Raw genomic sequence first — 14,802 nt, forward strand, 5'->3', positions numbered from 1 at the left:
TGCAATATGTGCTTTTTCTTACTGTATTCAATTGATGTGTGTTTGGTTTCGCTTTTCGTTGTCTTCAAACCTCCCGGCTTTGCACCGGTTTGATAGACTTCGTACAGTCTCTTGATAAAAGATACATCGACACCTTTTTTTTAAACCTCCATCATGCTGGATGTACGCCATATTCGAGCAGTCTGCCGGTGTATATACAACTTTGATCTGGTGTACATACAACATGATGACGGGTTTTACAAATTGTCTTGTTGTGCATGTACAAGAAAGGTGCTCGAAATTATACGAGATTATAGTAAAGTCAAGTTTTGCACGGTTTTACATGTTGGATGAGTACTATGTTGGATGATTTGAAATAACGTCAAAAAACGGCTGGTGTTGGGGGGTTAAATCTGCCGGCGTAATTGTACTACTAAAGCAAGTAAGTCATTCCCTTTCGTTATACGTATAACATAGCAAATTTGCTGGCAGATACACTCGTCCATTCAGCCGGAAAATAATTAATACCTGTTGTTCTGCCCCTGCTGACCTGTTGCTCCTTCACAGCCCCTGCTGGCCTGTTGTCCACCCTGGTAACCTGTTGCACATCAACATGGAATCAGTACAGCATACGCGGGACATATCGATACCGTGAGTCCGACGAAGCTCTGTAACTCAAGGCGAGTACCATCTTCAGTGCACCAACATGTCGACAAGGTGATATGAATTGAACTCAATCTTACGAGCTTCTCGTTAGCTTCTCGTTACGAATATTTATCTCATTTCTACTATAAGTGAGCATAGGAGATGAGGAAAACACCATCTAACGAGAGTTTTGGCTACTTACCCTTTGATAGCACATGCTTGTAGATAGCATCATCTGCGAACTAACGTCTTGCACATTTGCTTTAGCATACAACCGATTACATGGGACTTCCTGAGCCAATCCGGAGTTGTGGTGGCGTATAGAGCCACATCTTGTATCAGCTCCTCCAATCCGCAGCCAGCACACTTGGTGTGATCTCTAATGGAGCATATTGAAGCAGATCGCCAACGCTATCATGATGTTAGTGGGAACGCCGTTCAGCCGAATCATAAGAAGACACGTGCGAGGTTAAAGCTGCTGATGGACTACCACTTGGAAGCAAACCCCGAGGTTCCAGGCTACAGCGATCGTAAGTTAGACAGTTCTACTTTCGCAATATAATCAACACTACGACTTCGTATTAGCAGCAGCTCAAGTTTTAAACCGGCCCAGTATGGCAGTCAACGCCGCTGTTGGGTCTAACGACGCCGCCGACAGCAACGCGGATTCTATCGCGTTGAGCGATATAGACTTTTCTGATGTGGACCTCGACCATGCGGTGGAAAGTTCGAATGATTCCGCCTTCGAGCTCGAAGATGAAGTAGAAGGAATATCGACGACTGCAAACGAAGAAGTGGCTTCGCAGCGGCCATACGTACGCGAAGCCACCTTCGACTCGTTTTCGGCAGCATACAGGGCGATGGTCGATAGAAGCGATGACGTCTATACCTACGAAACTCGATACGATTCGACTACTGGCTATTGTATATCGTTGCCGCTCGCACATTAATTGTGGGGCTCGCTTTAAAATCAAAACTGCGGCTGAACCCGAAGCCCCAACACAGTATTATCTCGAACGAACCGGAGGTCACGGATCACAGCCAGCTACGGTCACCCGTCGAGGAATTCACCCCCAGCTTCTAGACGAAGTGGATGCGTTGCTGAACATGGGTTGGGGAGCTAAGCAGCTCCGGTCTATGCTAAATCATCGATACCACGACGAACCAAGATCCCTTCGCATGGTACCGAGCTGCAAACAGCTTGAGAATCGCAAAGCATTTCTTGTTCGTTGCTCCGCTAATGGTTGGGATATCTCGAACCATGTAGCTTTTACTGCCTGGTCAAGTCAGAAAGTGTGTGATACTCGTGAAAAGTTCATGGCCGTAGACGACCCGAACGATAGACGAATGGATGAAATGATAGTGCTTGACACATTCATCTTCGATGGTCAAGCTCCTGATGAGGGTACTTCATTTGGTGCTGTGGTCGCAACACGACGAGTCTTCAGGAATGTACCCCGGCCAGTAAGAGATTAAGGTGATTCTCTCGTCTGTGCAACTGATGGAACTTATAAACTACACTTTGGAGGGTGGACTGTGGTTGACTGTGGCTCCGTCGGATTGACGTGGTCCAAAGGCAAGTACTCTCACAGGTTTATTCCGTGGGTGTATATATTCGTCAGGACGGATTCAAAAGCTGGATACGCCAAGATGTTTGAGGTTGTCTGCGAACGAGCTCTGTCGTTTCTAGGAGTGGAAATACAAATTGCGTTTGAAAGTCTCGACCACTCAGAAGCTATTGCGTCTGCTTTTTGTGAGGTATGGCCAGAGTTAACTCTTATTACGTGCTGGCCTCATATGGCGCGGAACTCGCGACAAAAAAAAACTCTATTGGTGAATGCAGAGCAGTACGCCGAGATGATTAGGCCCGTAATTGACCTCCTTCGAGCCGCTCGCACTCACAAGTAGTTCGTTAAGCTTGCGGACGTAGTTACAGAACACTGGATCACTAATGGAGAGAGTGCCTACGCGAGTTGGTTCAAAGAAGTTTACCTGAGTGAGAGATGGAATAGGTGGCATGTTAACGGGGCCGGAGTTGGAGGAGTATTACCGAGTCAACAGGAGATTGAGTCGCACCACAGCGTCATTAAGAAGACCTGCGTTCCCACCTCTCGTGCATCCATTAATGGTGTACTAAGCGGTATTCTACCTAGAATTCTTAAGGCTGATGGGGAGGATCTTTGACCTCTTAGGGTCGCTTACTTCAGCGAAGGTCCCGTTCCACCAGAAATGATGGTAAAAGCTGAACTTCTGGTTGCTACCCAACGTAACTACAAGCTCGTCTACAAAGGCAGAGGACGTTTTCGATGCCTAAGTGCTGTCGTATTTAATGTTACAAAGCATATCGTTGGTGGTCAAGGTATGCTTGGAGCTAATGTGGACAATGAACGAGTGACTAAATTCCTGAAGTCTCTCGATGGTCGTTTCCCCAGACGAATCACTTACTGGGAGCTAGAGTTTGAGCTGCTTTCTCTGCACAGAGTGATGATAAAGCCCCAAGAGTACCCACCCCCTTTCATACTTTTACCAATTTGGTCACACGAGACGATCGAACGAGATACGGAAATACTTGCAATGTACATGCGAGGCCTTTATCCGATCAGGATGGGTGTGTTCTCGCGTACTAGCTGTACTGTCCTTGTTGGACCTTTTGGATCTACGTACTGCTATAGCTACTGTTCCAGTTCGACGTACACCAGGTCGACCTCCAGCTAGGCGTCTGTCTAGCCCTGGCAACACAGAGTAACGAGGACGGGGTTTATGAGGTGAATCGACTCGTTCGACTTTTTCTCAAGCGACCGGGACAGCCACTACAATGGAAAAAAGTGGGCAATTTCAACGTTGCTCCCAACCAAACAGCCGAATCCAGCTCGGTAATTGGCGACGTCATTGCTGTACGGTTCTCAGACGGAGTGTACAAATGGTCGGTGCGTTTTGGCGACGGTAGTGTTCAGGATTATGAAGCTGAATAGCTAGCCACAGCTGTCAACCGAGACCACAACCTACACATTCTTGTTACAAACTAAACAAAAGTGGCGAAATGATTCATGTGGCAACCATACATTTGAAGATTAGAGGCTAGATGTATCGAGCGCTTCGGGTGCTGAGAACTAGGGACCTGCTAACAATTTAATCTACCTTTCAATTCGAGTATGTTAAGGTCACAACCACATTTAAAAGATGCGTGCAGCTTCAATAGTACTGATGCATACCACTGGATACATACAATGTCTCTACAAGTTGCGCTATGGAAGCACTTTATTATTTTATATGTGAGGCTTTTACTTGTCGTCAAAGCATAGGTAATAACGTAAAAATTAGTTTCATCAGCGTATAATAATTAATAATGAAGATATTAATTATATTGTGTCTCCTTCAACATGTAACACTGCAACTCGTTGAAGTTATTGTCCGCCTGCACCTTCCACAAAAACTTTCAAAATGGTTATTCCTTATGCGGGTACTCAGAAACGAGAACAACTAACAGCTGAACAATACTGACAACAGGTCAGTAGAAAACACATGTACTTACCAGGTGAACAGTGCTAGAACAACAGATTATAATTAGCACCCCATTCAGCCGGCAGAAGTGTATCTATCTGTACTCAATATAATTTGTAATGAAAGTAATTGTAGTACAATTTGCCGGTAGCATAGCTTGAAATAAAATGCGTATCCGACCAGATTAGTTATGAGGCTTGAAAGCAGCGTGAATAAGCTGCAGAACTTTGCAATAATATATACCTCGCTTTCGCATATCCCATGAGCTATGTAGTAGAGTCCTGGTTTAAGAATTGCTATTGTCCATGTATCCATGACTAGTACATGTAAGTAAAATTACTTAGTATGTGTGCGAAACCTTGGCAACTAGAACCGACTTCATTCCGGTGTATAAGTAAGTGATAAGTAAGTGTATACCAAGTAAGTAAGATGGTGGCCACTTTAAGCACTACAAGAATAATACTACGTGCATTATTAATACTTAGTGAGCTCCGACGTCCTCGTAGTTGATGCTACTAGTATAAGTGTGCTCAAGTCCGTTGTTCCAGCCACGGGGTATGTGGCATTAACCCCGTTAAACCCTCGCCGGCCTCTACGGCTTCGGACTTGCTGGCGAGGCGTCCAGAAAAGTGGACGTCAAAACCGCACTGGGTGCCCCGATAGTAAAGAATGCTGATCCCTCACCGCAGAGGATCAACACACAGGGGAGGGACACTCTTGGAGACATGCTTCCTGGCGCTGTGCAGTGACCAAACAAGAGAGCCGATTGGGTGAAGACTATTAATACTATCCCTGCTAGCTAATACTAAATTGGAGGGCATGCAGCGTGACGAGAACAGCTGCAAAATATCGAGTGGGAGAGCGACTGCGCCATCCAGCGCAGCGGCTTTATCTGCGGTCGGCCTCATGTCGCTTTGGCCTGTATAAACAACTTTTTTTTCTTAAAGGAAACGTGCTTACACTTAACAGGAAGTACTGATATTTATTTTAAAGCAAATCCGATAAGACAGCTGGATTCCTCGGTCTGTGAAATGGTAGCACGCTCTCAAAAATTGACTACAAAACAATGGGGCGGCAACATTATAGACACATCATACAACTACGAGGTGAATATGCGTGTACCAATACTCACCTGCAACGTCCAAAACGTTTCTGTAGCAACATACGACTACGTTGTGCTGTAAACTAGAGTAAACCCTGTCGCCAACACTTAGCCGATGTAGCCAAGTAAAAATACGTTGTGCACGCGGTATTCGGACTATAATTTAAGCGCTAAAATAAAAAATCACCCTTTGTGCGCAGAGTTTAAAACCTCTTTTATATAGTACGAAACTAACAACAAGAACTCGCATGGGCAGTAAGTAGTTTCAAGCTGGTTTATCTGCCCGTAATTCGATAAGTATATGGTTTCGTAAATGTTTGCTTTGTTAGCTGCTTCCTTCACCACATCCTGCATGTACTGCAGGTCGAGCCTTGACTCACATTCACTTTACACTCGGAAAACTGGATACCAGCCAGTCTGTGCCCCCCACCCACCGAGTTTGTTTTCGCGCTATTTGTACCCCTGTCCCTTTGCTTCACGAACCTTGTGTTTTATGATCTTCAACCATTCGGGATTCGTAATGTCCTTCTCCTTAAACTTTGTCACGGCCTTTTCGGGTGTGATTTTCTTCACCACAGACTTTATCTTATCCAGTAAGCCTCCGGTTCTTTCTTCCGTGAGCTCACCTTCGTCATTTCTGACACGACGCAGTAAGCGCTGGTCATGCACGTGGGTCGGAATACGAGTGTCAGCACCGTTTTCATGAATGACTTTACCCGCATCTGCAGGAAGTGCATTGGCAGTGGCATGAAAAGTGACCGCGATTAACACTGCGAGGATGCATGTGAGCCGCATTCTTGTTGTCGATCAGGAGGATCAACTGCGAGGACGCTAGAGAAGTTCTTAAACTGAGTGAGTCTAAGCAAATAGTAGAATGATATGCTTGACGAAGACAGGAATACGTGAAGGAGTCCTAGTCCAGGCCCGTCTCCATGAGCGACCCTCTGGGACCCCAGTGGGTTGGATACGGGTTCAGTGTGACACTCCTTTACGTTTGACGAATATTTGCAACGTTCAGCGAACTGTTTGATACGGAGTGTACACGACTTTATTCATAATGTAAGCTGTTAAAAGGTTATCTTGGTTATCTACAGATAAGACGCTCAAATCTTAGCGAAGATGCCGATTAGGTGGAAGTTTGCTACTGGGCGCCTGCCAATTATCACTTAAACGACCGACTTATCTGCAGCAGATAAGTCAGAGTTTAAAAAGATATATGACGGGCTTACTTCTCGAAACCTCTACCACAAATGTATTTTGACCGCTTGTTTTGTCCGGTTCGTACTGTCCTACATCAAAAGCTGATAAATAAAAAAAAATAGTTAAAACTGTACCCGACACTTTGGGCCGGACACTACGCGAAATTGCACCCTTCGAATTTTGCTCACTTTCAAATTGGCCCGTGTTGAGCGCAAGTGAACACCACGATGGCGAGCGAGGCCACAGACGACGTAGACCTGACGCTGGTTCTCTGTGCAGAGGTTCTGAAGCAAGAAGAGGAGTTGAACGACGTGCGACGTCTAGTACTTGACGTGCTGATGGCGGATGCGTGGAGAATCGCCATGAGGAGCCGGCACTACCTCACGACAAAGTGCCTTGACGCGCCGAGCGAATCGGCTTGGATGATCCTGTACAAGTATGGCAACAACGTGAACTTCCTCAATGCTACCAGTTTAACCAGGTGAGACCCTATCTAGTGTTGTTAAAATTGCACACGTTAACTAATCGCTACATGTCTGTAGACCTGCGTTCAACCAGCTCCTGCGGAGGTTCAGCAGATTTTACTTCATTCCACGCCACACTACACGTGGCCGCCCACCCAAGCTACGACACAATCACCAAGTGCTGGGTCTTTTACTTTTCTTCTACGTGGGTTCTATGGAGAAGACAACGCTGTGCTTGGTATTTGGTGTACCCCCAAGCATACTGTCACAGACACTACGTCGCGCAGAGGAATCATTGGCTTCTGCACTTAAAGGATATGCACCAGCAAGGATCTCTTGGCCTTCTCCATCTAGTCAAGCCGAAATGACTAAGCTGGTTGAAGCTCGGGAGCCCCTCCTGCAGCACACCTTCGGATTTATCGACGGAAAGAACCTGAGAGTACGTGTATGGAATTTCAAACAATTTTTATTTTACTTAACGTTTTCTGCTGTGTTGCAGGTCCAGCAGCCGTCCAACAGTGACCTGCAGAACGCCATGTACAATGGCTGGCTCCACACCGTGTTCGTCACCGGGACAATTTGCTTCGCAGCAGACGGCTGTATTATCTGGGCGAAGCACAATTGTCCCGGATCTTGGAACGACTCGGATACGTCGCTCGGCTTTCGAACCAAGCTTCTTGACCCGGTGTGCTGCCCCGACCAACGCATGAGCGTGGTGTCGGACTCAGCGTTTCCCTGCTCAACCTCAAGGGCTGGCCGCATCTTGACCCCGCTGAAGGACGGCGACCTGGACCGGATCTTGCCGTCACTTCGAAGTTCCGCCCGGACGCTCCACAATGCCATCACATCGGTGCGCCAGGCCGCCGAGTGGGGCATGGGGAGTATACAAAAGGTGTACCACCGATTGAATCTCCCCTTGCCGTACGACCCGGATCTTCGCGGGCTCCGAATTGGCAGCTTGTTCCGCATGGTCAACTACAGAGTTCGCACCGTGGGAATCTCTCAGATCCGCACCACTTTTCTAGGAGAAACGGAAGCTTTCGATCTCTATCACGTTAGTTATGAACGTTTGTGCATTTCAAGGCTTAAGAGAGAAAATACAAAAATACACTACTGAAATCGGAAAGCTGAGCCTCGTACTGATGTGCATACCAGAAGTGTCTTCGCTGACGTCCTAGGGCTTCTTCGTCAGGGCTCCGATCAGCATCACAAGCTCTTGGGTGCGAGCACGCGCCTCCTCTCGGTCACAGCGTGCGCTATCTTCCATTTCCTGCCTGTCGATGCGGCGGCGCTCCTCGGCCTGGGCTCTTTCAGCGAGGCGACGTGCTTCCATTACCGCCATATCAACTCGGCGACGCTGCTCCTCCTCTTCGCGGCGAGCTTCAGCCTTTAGCTCGTTTTTTTTCGCGTAGTAGAAGTATAGTCTCGATGATATTGCCGCGAGTATTGTTCGCCGAGTTTTCAAGTCTCTCGAGCCTCGATTTAAGCGCCGTCGTCGCCTTCATGGCACGAATTCTCTTTGCCTTCGCGAAGCTGGCCTCTTGCGTTTCCTTATCGTCTCCATGGGCACGCTTGGCTCCTGTTGTGTCTCGAATCCCGGTCAAGTCCACCCATCCTAGGCGGTTAGAGCGACTACTAAGCTCCGGGTACTTGGCAGCTTCAACTTCGTCCCTGCTTCTGGCGTCGTGACCGTGGTCCCCGTGTCGGTGCGTTCTCGCCGAAGTGTCTTGTTCGCTGGCCGTCGCACGAGATCCCGATCCAGAGCGTCTCGTAGTCGATGATGCACGTGGTGGTGCAGGGCGAGGGGTTGTACCGCCGACTTCAAGTCCTTGTGGAGAAAGTGGTGACGATAACAAGTCCTGGAACTCACCGCGGGTTGGGTCTGTAAGCCCTTAAATGACCGACCCGTCCGTACCGGTCGACTCGCTACGGACAGACCCAGCGCCGTTTCTTCCGGTGGCAGCACGAAGGATCTCAGGGACGTCCGGCTCGTAGAAGGTCTGGTCAGGCTCCGCATCGAAGCTGAAGTCCGGTTCCGTGTAGCGCTCGTCCTCTCCCGCCTCATCGTCTAGCTCCACGACGTTAGCCTTGTCGTCGATAGCCTGTTTAGCCTCCTTGGCCTTCTGGATGTGGGGAGGCATACTGGCCACCCCCGTTGGCTTGCGGGTGCTGTAAAGCTGCTTGAACTTGCGGCGTAAGCTCTCAAAGTCACGTTCGGGTGCGCCACGGGGCTTGCTAGTGTTAAACGAGGTAGCGAGGCGCTCCCACTCGTCCTTGCCCAACGGAAGTACCTTCTCGACGAGTCTCAACATGCGCTCGATGTCGGCCATTGAGTAGTTAGACGTTCCTGCGTTTCGGACCATTTCTATCATACACAAGAACAGCGGGTCAGTCAATGTGCGGTTTCATGGGCGCGAGGTCGAGTAGCAGCGTACCGATCGAAGTAGAGGGGGGGCAGAGGTCTTGTTTGAAGTGAGGATTGCTTGCCGCGAGGCGAAATGGAAAGTGAGAGACGCCAGCTCCGGGCCTGTAATTCGCACCTACAGGAGAAGCCTCTCGATCCACCAGTAGTTTATCTTGGATCTTCAAAAGGCTCTGCAGCAACTTCAACGTGGTTCGCGCTCGAATTTGCGCGCCAAACCAGCAGCTTCAACGTGGTTCGCGCTCGAGTTTGCGCGCGAAACCAGCAGTTTGGCTCTTGAACACTGCAATGGAAGCCAAAGATGGCGCAAACATTCACGTCAAGGCGCGGGCGTCACAGACACTTACACGTTAGCTATCTAGGCTCACATCGGAATCTCTGGGTACAGCTATACCAAAAAGGCGCAAAGTTAGCACCCAAAGATATTCATATTAAGCACCAATATGCCTGTGCACACGATGGCTGCCCTCTTTTCACGGATCGTCCTGATCCTGGATGTCCTGGTGGCGGCAACCGTGCCATCCACACTGACAGACAAACCATAGGTCGTCCCCATAGTCGACGGTCACCTCTTGGCCGCGGCGCACGGCATGCGTTGTAGCGACGACCACGGTTGTGCGTCGCCCATTTGAAACCTCCACGAACTTGGCAACCGGACGGCATGAGTGGTTTACAAACCTCATTAAGCTGCCCATCTTCTCTGCGTTGATTGCCACACGCACAGGGTAACTCGGGCGTTCTGGGCGTAGTTTCATTACAAGACGGTATCCTTGATTGCGTGGGCGCTGTGAGCGCGAGACGCTCAGGTGCTCGATCTCGCCCAAGTATTGCCCCAACACTTCTCCTGGCTCGATGTTTTCAGCCGCCACCACGCCCAACACCTCTGTGCGTACGTTCTTGCCCAAAAAAACCTTCTTCGACACGCCGAGTTCATTCCCGCACAGGCCCTCGTATGGGCAGCTGTTAATATTGCAGTACAGGTGTGCAAGCGAGTTCCTGCAGGAATCGGCACGACAAGGACTTGGCCAATCGCACCATCCGTAATGTGGAACCGCCGGAAAGACGGTGGCCAAGGGGTTGAACTGCTCGCGGAGGTGAGCGACACTTCCCGGCCATCGTGCTGGCACGAACACGTCGTCAGGCCGAGCGGTCTTCAGCATCGAGTGTAGTCTCTCCGACGCAGTGGTAGCACACAGCTTGGCGCCACTGGACTCCGCACGCCGTTTCGAATGCGCCCTCGAGTAAGGCGCGACAGCTTCTCAACGTATACCCCGTCCACCCCGATTGGCCTTCAGTGACTTGTTCGCGCTTGGGTGGAGAGGCGACCGTGGTGCCGTCCCCAAGAGCACCGGAGACGATGTTGTCGGGCTACGAGGTGCGAATTGCACCGGATAAGTCGGTGGCTCCGTCGACGTCTCGCTTGGAGGGCTTTTCCTGGGATTTCTTGGCTCTGGAGGGCTCCTCAATGATGTCACAGTCCCGGTGTAGCTGCATTAGAAGCTTGAGTCATTGTAGGGGATCGACATAGCGTTGGGCGGCGTGTTCTCATCGCTGGAGACGTCATCAATCCACAGACGTCTCTTGTGGACGGCCGAGTACAGCGGGTTTACCATGCGTCTGAACAAAACAGTTTCAATTAACTACAAACGAGCACTAGAGTTGAAACATACACAACGAACCTCGAAGCTGTCGCTGTCTTCGCCCTTCGGACGAAAAATTCAAAGTGATTGGGGTTTTGGCGCGACGGAAGATATATGCTTCAAGTTAAGTCCAATGAGTGCGTGCGACATATACAGGAGTGATTGTAATCTTAAAATATACAAATTTCAAGATTAAAAGTTAAGATGGCTGCACGACATAACTCGCGGGGTAGGGGAATCTATTGACACGATATTTACGCCTCCGGGCCGGGTATGCGCGTATATGCCTCGACTTATCTGCTGCAGATAAGTCGGTCGTTTAAGTGATAATTGGCAGGCGCCCATTGTATTATTAACAGTAAGAACTTCCAATACCGAATTTTACGGATTGGGTGAGACCGTCCTAAATTATATCTACAAATACATGGTACTTGTTTTCGTATCCACTTCTTCCGATAATGTAAATGTTGGATTGAGTGAGACAGCCCTAAATTAAATCTGCAAATACATGGTACTTGGTTTTGTATCCTATTACTTTTTATTTCTTACTAAGACATCAAGAACTACACAATTACTTCAAGTAATAGCAATTTGTACACTGGTTAGCATCTTGTCGTACAAATTGTTGTCCTCACGGAAGCTGCATGACACAAGTTCAATGCAGCGAGAGATGACAGCCGGTGGTTTGCTCTACAAACATAGCACCACGGTTTATTCGACATTATTAAGATAGAGTGGTGGTGCAGCAAGAGAGAAGACATGCGAAGAGACGCTAGTTGCCAGCATGATTGTGACGGGGTCACACAGCACCTTGCGCTAAAGGAAGTTATCTTTCGAGAGTATACAAACTCCCAGTGAACGGCAGTTCACAGGTCCCCTCTTTATTAAAAAGAGAGAGAAGTGACCTAAATAAGGTAGATTGTAAACTGAGTATATTTATAGGTAGATTAAGTTTGGGTTGAATACAAACTATATGTCACCGATAGAAATGCAATGTCGTTGACCAATGGTGGGCTTTGAACGACCCTGGTACTTTGTACTAAATATCCCGGAGTATGACACGTCATACTCCTGAAGTGTGAAGTGTCACACTTCATGTAACCAGGGTACACTTAGGGCTACGTACCCCGTTACATCCTCCCCCACTTAGGTTCGGTTTACCGACCAATCAGAATGAAGAGGTGTGCGTCACAAACTCTCATTCTCAAAGCCGAAAACCATCGACTTGGCCGGCGGAGGCTCACTTCACAGTAAGAGCCTCGAGCAGCGACCTGTGCGCTCTTCGTCTAGGTCTGCAATTCGACCGTTACCATGCCTCGTGGTACAGCAAATAGCGGTGCTAAGACACGCTCCAAGGCTGCGGCCGGTAAGGCGCAAGCCAAGAGCACCTAGCCTCACGGCAAAGGCTCGGCACTCAAGGAGGCTACTCAGGTGGCCTCCGAGGCGATCGGTTCCTCGGGTGACGCGGCTGTGGGCAAGCGAGCAAGCAAGCGCCGCAGTCCGTCGCTCTCGGCTTCAGACAATCGTCCGAGTCCTCGGTTCGTGGAACGTGAGTTCAACTCGGGCAGTGAGGAGGAAGCCGAGTCCGAGAGCACGCACGATGCTCCTGCGGGCTCTGTGGTAGGGCACAGCCCAGTGCCCGGTGAGAACAAGGATGACAGCGTGCAGTCGCTCGCTGGTGATCAGGGTGATCACAGTCCCAGGACGTCTGTGCGCTCTGAGAGTCCGGCCGTCAAGGCTAAGGGCTCTCCCAAAGCCGGTGGCGATGAGGAAGAGAACTCTCGCAAACGTCTCTCGCTTGCCGAGGGTCTTTCGCGTTCTAAGGCCTCTAAAGACGGAGGCGTCAAGCCCTCAAAGAAGCGTACAGCATCTAAGCCTCCACTCCGCGAGGAGAAGGAGACTCAACACTCCTATCAGAGTATCTTCGACGCCTCGGATGGAGGGGAGGAGATGGAGGAAGAAGAGGAGGGGGAGGGTGCTATCGCTGAGCCCCGGGAGGTCTCGAATGACCTCGACCAGTAGCAGGAGGAATTCCGAGCTGCCCAGCGTGTGCGTAAGGGTTCAGTGGCACCGGTCCGCGATGCCATGGCAGCGGGCCAAGATAAACAAAAGGAGTACTCAGACAAACATGGAAGAGGAAACTTAAGTATATTTAAGGTGGGGGACTTAGTGTTGCTAGACACGAGGAACCTACCTCTTGGCACTGTCAGCTCTGTCGGCAGCAACAAGCTGGAGCACCGCTTCATCGGACCATTTGCAGTCCTGACCCGACATGGTGCGTTGTACACCATCGACCTGCCAAAGTCAATGACGACGCACCCGACGTTCTATGTTGGACGTCTTAAGCGGTACTTTGACCCGCAGAGGGTTGCTGACTCGCAGCCCCCCCTGCCCAGCTCCTTGAAGCGAGGGCCGGTCACAGACGTCGACGCGTGCGTCGGAGCAGGCACCCAAGCCTCGGTCGGAACGGCAAGGCTGAGGTCAAGACCGTACGCCGGAGGGGCTCCGTACGAATGGACCCCGGATCCATACGCCGAGTACGCTGGGTACGCCGGGTACGCACCATACGCGTACGTCTGGGCGTGTGCCGCAGGCGGCCCCGGACGTGGCAACAGAGCCTCGATCCATCGGATCATGCGAAAGGTCTCGTCCAGATCGGACGAAGAGGCCCGGCGATCCACCCGCAGGTGCAGGCTCGCGACCGCTCGCTCCAACAGGTCCAGGCGACCCGCAAGACGAGCGCGCTCGCCTTGATTCCCGGTCTGGGCGGCAGCATCACCGCCAGTCCCAAGGCCAAGTGCAATCTCAAGCACGAGGACACGTTGGCGGAGGTGGTCAGCCACAGGGTCCTGTGTCGGACCCGCAGTCGGAGCACTCGAACGAGAGTGACTTTCGGGAGGCGTCGAGTACTCGTACTCGTACGAGGGCACCTCCGCCCCTGCGTGACCGGAATGGAGAAGTCCAGTTCCACCTGGAGCCGATCCTCCAGGAGCAACGGCGTCGCGGTAAGCGACAGCTCCTCGTGAAGTGGAGGAATTATGCCCAATCCGATATCTCGTGGGAGCCGATGGAACGGCTTCTGATTGATTGCCCGAAGGCTCTCGCAATCTGGGAACAGAAGCGGCAGCAGCTTCATAGGTAGTCCAAGGCTTCTTGCCCGAACGGGGTACGGACGATGAATACATTCCGTACCCGCGCTCATCGTGAGCGCTAGAAGCCGCGCGCTTCAGGATGTCCCTTGGCAGCATGCGCTTGCTGACCAAGTGGGCAAACCTCACACGAAGAACACGCTGGTCCCGGATGCGGGACAGCAGCTGATCTTCATGGAGCTCCCGTAACTCCAGTGTGAGTACTTAAGAGACTCCACCCATGCCCAGAACAACTCCTCACAAGAACTCCACGTGGGACAGTTCTCGGGCATAACCCAGGGGTATCCCCAAAGAGGATAGAGACCACTCCGGGTCTCGGGCTTCTTACGACAAGTCGTGAAGTCCTTGAGAGGGATGCGGTGTGGCGCGAGAAGCACACACCGAGGATGGCCTCCTCTATTACCGGGTGGAGCCCACTGATCCTCCACGGGTGGCTGTACCCAACGACGAGGATCTGAAGTTCGATATCCTCGCGGAGGCGCACGACGCGCCCTCCAGCGGCCACTTAGGCCGCGAGAAGACCTTTCTGTCGGTCTCTCATTCCTTCTGGTGGATCCACATGTACAAGTGGGTCGCCCGGTACGTTAAGACATGCGAAACATGTCAGCGGGTCAAACCCGCAAAGCACTCTTCGGCTCCACTACAGAGCCTGCCCGTACCGACTAACTATTGGAAGTCGATGAGGCTTGACTTTATCTTT

General features: G+C 50.6%; 2 protein-coding genes across 2 annotated transcripts; one reads left to right on the forward strand and one right to left on the reverse strand.

Annotated features, from left to right (window-relative positions):
• Positions 1–1,006: 1,006 nt before the first annotated feature.
• On the forward strand, positions 1,007–2,808 carry PITG_13929 (uncharacterized protein; the record flags this gene model as incomplete). Its single annotated transcript, XM_002899549.1, has 5 exons — positions 1,007–1,154; positions 1,246–1,439; positions 1,666–2,029; positions 2,201–2,382; positions 2,686–2,808. The coding sequence occupies 5 exons, from the start codon at positions 1,007–1,009 to the stop codon at positions 2,806–2,808; spliced, it is 1,011 nt and encodes a 336-aa protein (XP_002899595.1).
• Positions 2,809–5,677: 2,869 nt separating this feature from the next.
• On the reverse strand, positions 5,678–6,022 carry PITG_13930 (avr2 family secreted RxLR effector peptide protein, putative; the record flags this gene model as incomplete). Its single annotated transcript, XM_002899550.1, has 1 exon — positions 5,678–6,022. One exon carries the CDS (start codon positions 6,020–6,022, stop codon positions 5,678–5,680), a length of 345 nt encoding a protein of 114 aa, XP_002899596.1.
• Between the last annotated feature and the right edge of the window lie 8,780 nt (positions 6,023–14,802).

Source organism: Phytophthora infestans, genomic scaffold, assembly GCF_000142945.1.
Source record: "Phytophthora infestans T30-4 supercont1.30 genomic scaffold, whole genome shotgun sequence".
Classification (NCBI taxonomy): Eukaryota; Oomycota; class Peronosporomycetes; order Peronosporales; family Peronosporaceae; genus Phytophthora; species Phytophthora infestans.